Below are 5,023 nucleotides of genomic sequence, written 5' to 3' on the forward strand. Positions count from 1 at the left end.
AAATGAACAATGGAATCTAGAAAAATCCCTGGATCAGCGAAAATGAATATCCTTGACCATTTTCCATATATCGGGAATATCGTAGAGTCAAACCTCTAATAAGTACAGCTATAATCGGGATATTAAGAATAGGTGTCTGAAGGAATTATCGGAAGAGCGCCCGTGCATTATGGGAGCAGCGAAATAAAATGGCGACGGCCTAATCGGGAGCAGTGACAGTACAGATTTACTTTGGACAATTAAACGCTTTTTACCACTTAAAATGTGCTGAATGTTTAACTCTTCTAACTAAAGGTTTTACCTAATCTAAGCTGACACTTCCTTTGAGTTTAATATCTTCTCGATTCACTCGTTCGCCTCAAGAATTTTTTTTCCGTGCAGGAATAAATTTAATTATAAAGCTTTTTATACATATTGTATAAGACTGTGCTATAAGTATTTATAATGTTGTTACTAAAACCTTTCAAATATAAATACAGTAAAATCTTTCGAACTTTACGTTTTATCGTGGAAATAAAATTTATATGAAAATCGTGTATTTTCTTACATTTTAAGAGTCTCACGGAAATTTGTAGATGCGACGAATAAAGCTGTTTAGGAATAATTGCTGTATAGCATTGAATTTCACAATGTTAGAAATAAAATGAACGCCAAATCCTTTAATACGCAAGGGACAATCCGTTTCGATAGAGTACAACCAGAATGAATCGTGCTCGTTAACAAAATAGCTAACATTTGATCTGCCATACAATGTCTATAACATTTATAGCGCATTTGTCTACAAATGTTCTCACAATAAATATGTATAATTTTCTTCAATTTTAGGGATATAGAAATGCATATTTAAATTCAGTAGATATAGTGGGAGGCGTGATTATTTTTAATTTTTAATGTAACAAAGATTTTTGTTCTGTTTAGAATTTTTTATTCTAAATAATAGTTGTCCTTAATTATCTCAAAACTTTAGTTTCATCTATATGACTTTTCGGTATTAAATTCTGATAATAAAATTTTCTAAGCAAACTTCTGAATTGGCTTCTAATCTAATTTGGCGAGGAACTAGGTGCCGGAATCACAACTATGACCATCCTCGCGTATAAGACGTCCATTATTATGTAGATCACGCCATCACTATCGAGAAGACTCAATGGCACAGTATGCATGATCCAGAATTAATCTCGGGTTCAGTTTGTACAGCAAAGTCCATTAAATGTGCATACACCTAGTTCCAGAATAAGAATATTTATATCAACATATATGTACAAATTAAATCGATTCTCTGCCAATTTCAGATTAATTTGTTATATCTACTTAGAAGCAGAAACCACGATCTAAAGTTTTATCCCGGGGAAGAAACTTCTCCACTTTTATCGATAATATTTGTACAATTTCACACCTTCTAAAAACATAAACTTTTAAATTAATTTTGGTCATATAATTGAAAATTTTGTGAATTAATTTAAATTTGTATTCATTTTTAAAGACAGTGGAAGATTAAACTTTGAATCGTTCTACCGAGTGGCCTGCCATTTTCAAGAAGAGGACGATGAGGCTCTTCAGAAGGAATTGAAAGAAGCCTTTAGATTGTACGACAAAGAAGGAAATGGTTATATCCCTACGAGTTCTCTTCGTGAAATTTTGGCTGCCCTTGACGATCAAATCACACCCGATCAGATGGATGGTATGATTGCAGAAATCGATACCGATGGATCCGGCACTGTGGACTTTGATGGTATGATAAATGTCTAAAATCTTATATAAATATTTCACTTGCTTGCTGAACAAGAAAACTCAATCCTGAACACTCCACATAAATTTTTATTTTTATCTCATTAAAACCATTTATTGTACATTTTCTAACGAGAGCAGCTTGATATTATATTCCCCAGCTTCAATAATAAAGCTAGATAAAGAATATACCAACCAGCAAGTTTTAAAAAAAGAAAGTCACATTTTCTCTTGAACAAAGGATTGTCATCATTTGCCGGGTTTTAATTGTGTTTACGGAATAGCCATCTAAACCTTTGTGTCCAGCTGATGAAAGAAAAATACAACAAATAATAGGAAAAGATGAAGAACTATAATAATAAAAATAGTAGAAAAATAATGCTGCGAATATGTTATATTTGTAAGAAGTAGAGTTTTGTCTTTAATCACATCTTCCCTTGAAGACAAGTTGCAAATTATTATGCAATTTTATTGGATAGGAAGTGAAAGCACCTTGGCTTTAATGCTCTTTGCTAAAATCTTATCTATTATATATAATCCTTCAAAGATTACCTGCGCCTATGCGTTTCTCAGATTTAGATAAGCCCCGAAGATTTTAAAATCGACCTTCCAAAACCTCTTAAACAGCAAGGAAAATAGCTGGACAGAAGTAAAAATCCCACCCATTTGCTCATCCTTGCAACACAACACCCCCTCGTTCATCACGAAAGGACGGAAACTCGGGTCCTTGTTTTGTAGAGCGTGTAATTATATAATCTACCAATTTTTTTGCCTTGAATCACATCTATATAGATTTACCAATTAAATGTAATTGGCAATTACGCGAACATTTTTACACGTCCAATAAATCGTAAGACAAGCATTAACAGTTTGTTTGTCAAATAATAAGTTAAAGTGATTTTACGTTAATTTAACCTGGTGAATTAATTTTGCTGAAAAATTAAAATCTTAGTTGTTGAAAAACACCAAAAATGTAATAATTGGAAATCGCAAATTTCCCAAAAATTATAATTTCCTAAAGCCCAAATTACCGAAAAAATACCAAAATTGTTTATTAAAGAAATTCAAATATTCCGAAAATAAAGGTTATGGACTAACAACTGTTTCGTAATTCTCAGGAAGACTAATACTAGTCAGTGTCTGAAAGTTAAAGAAACAAACAAATTCATTCAATTTTTAGTGAATTATATTATAGATGGAAATTATCAAAAATCCTTCAGTGATGAAATAAAAAGTGTCAATCGGCCATTTAAATTCAATTTTTGTTATCTAATATAAGATTTAATTACGTTAATGCCTGGTCCGTAAGCACCAGTGAAAGTTTCTAATGAAATTTATGAATTCGATTTTCCACAATGCGGTCACTTCGGTTACTCTCGACGATTTTCATACCTAGCGCGGATCCACTTATTTTTATTACCTTTTACTGGTACAAAATATTTGTTTTTCATATTAAATTAATGAATAGAACCCTTTGAATTTTATTACAAAAATAATTCTACTAACAAAGAAATATTTTTCAGAATTCATGGAAATGATGACTGGAGACTAAAAAGTTTAGAGAAAGGGAGCAGCGTAAAAGTAAAGATTACCCAATGTTACAATCAAATTATGTCTTAGTTATTTAGTACATTCGCCATATGTAAAATAATTTAACCATTTTAGATATGTAAACAGCATTTCATCTTCGAGTCAGTGATATTCATTTCTATTTATACAAATATATTTAACTAAATAAATTGTTCTTATTAGTGAATCGTTCCTGTATTTTAACTTCTGTATCCTCAAATACAAGCAGATAATTGTTAATAAAAAATACATTCAGAATTCTTTAACAATGCCTACTGAATAAAAAATGTTGGAAATGTATTGGCAAATGATAACTGTCTGTTCAGTATGTATTACTACTGCATGTTACTTTGCATTCTAGGCAGCGATTTAATCTTTATCAGATATACGAAAAGTTGTTTGAATTTAAGATTATTTGACCAGTCTTGCAGATCGGCTTTATCATTAGTCATCAATTTGATGACTAATTAGGTCATGGACACCTAGAAATTGTGAAACACATAATAAAATTGGTATCTATTAATCTAAAGTAACAGTGAAATTTAAAAATCTTGCTGAGTAAGGTTGATTTTTAGCGTTTTCAAACGGTTTTTAACGATCTGCGATTTGATTTCTTCCTGTCCTTTTAGTGCTGACATGCCAATATAACTGTGGTAAAGAGTGGCCGAGCTTTCAACGAGCGACGGTTAAATATTCATTGGGACGAACACAGAGGCTATACTGTGCAGCATGATATAACTCTCTTCTTTTGAAATTACAAAACTGTCCACTTTTTCACCGAAAAATAATTTAAATTTTTTCCACTCCAAAAGCTGTGTAATCAGTTTTCTCTCTATCATAAAAGTTATTTGAATAAAAGGCACAACAAACATTATTCAACAGCAGTATTTTTATTCGAACTGAATATAACTCATATCGCATACCATTTCAAGTTGAAATATATTTTATGTAACACATGCACGAATGTGGCTGCTTCTATGGTGAAAATATTTTTTATTTATATATTTACATGTCGGTTTTTACTAAAATTTGTAGAAGATTACCGCGAGATATGAGATATGATTAAATGACTTACGAAGTAAGTAGAGCATTCACTTTGATTGATAAGAAAATATCCTCGAACTATTTTTGATCTCACTTTGTTTTTTTAAAAAGTTCATTTTTTGATCGTAGCATGCACAAATGGGGATTTTACAGTTCTAGACGAGAGAAAAGAGTAAAATTCATAAAGCTTGATTTGAGTAACATACGGATACTTTTTTTGCTACTCAAAAGTCTTATTGTGTATATCTGACTATGATTAAAAAAAGTCTTTCAGCGAAATGTATAATAATAACGGATTTTCATCAAAATCTCTAATAATACAATTAAGCATTTACTGATCAAATAATAGTTGTATGGTTGGAGATATTTCTACATCTAAAATAATTATAAAATTTGCTAAAAAACATTTTTGTCATCATAGACTATGGATTAAACTACAAAAATGTAAAACTTTCATTTTTACTTTTTAAAATCAAATTTTTAAAAATAAAGTGGAAGTAAGGTATAGCCAAAGTGTATTTTTGTAACAATTTTTCCAAAAAAAATCTGGAAGTTGGAAAAATTTTCAGGACGTTTTTTCGGCCAAAGTCGGTTTTATTTTTCAACATACTCTCCTTTTAGGTCGATACAGCAAGTCCAACGATTTTCTAACTTTTTGATACCGTCCGAAAAGTACTCGATC

General features: G+C 30.8%; 2 protein-coding genes across 3 annotated transcripts in view; one reads left to right on the top strand and one right to left on the bottom strand.

Moving 5' to 3' along the window:
• The window catches only part of LOC117174136 (troponin C-like), a 6,099-nt gene extending 2,615 nt beyond the window's left edge, over positions 1-3,484 (top strand). Inside the window, exons 4-5 of the mRNA XM_033362945.1 lie at positions 1,484-1,732; positions 3,252-3,484. Of these exons, the coding sequence (XP_033218836.1) occupies positions 1,484-1,732; positions 3,252-3,280 (278 nt within the window). The 3' untranslated portion in view covers positions 3,281-3,484. The remainder of the gene's footprint in view (positions 1-1,483; positions 1,733-3,251) is intronic.
• Positions 1-5,023, bottom strand: part of LOC117174134 (neo-calmodulin-like) — a 338,301-nt gene that overhangs the window by 107,590 nt on the left and 225,688 nt on the right. The gene's annotated exons all lie outside the window — the stretch shown is intronic.

This window comes from Belonocnema kinseyi, chromosome 6 (assembly GCF_010883055.1).
Source record: "Belonocnema kinseyi isolate 2016_QV_RU_SX_M_011 chromosome 6, B_treatae_v1, whole genome shotgun sequence".
Taxonomy (NCBI): domain Eukaryota; kingdom Metazoa; phylum Arthropoda; class Insecta; order Hymenoptera; family Cynipidae; genus Belonocnema; species Belonocnema kinseyi.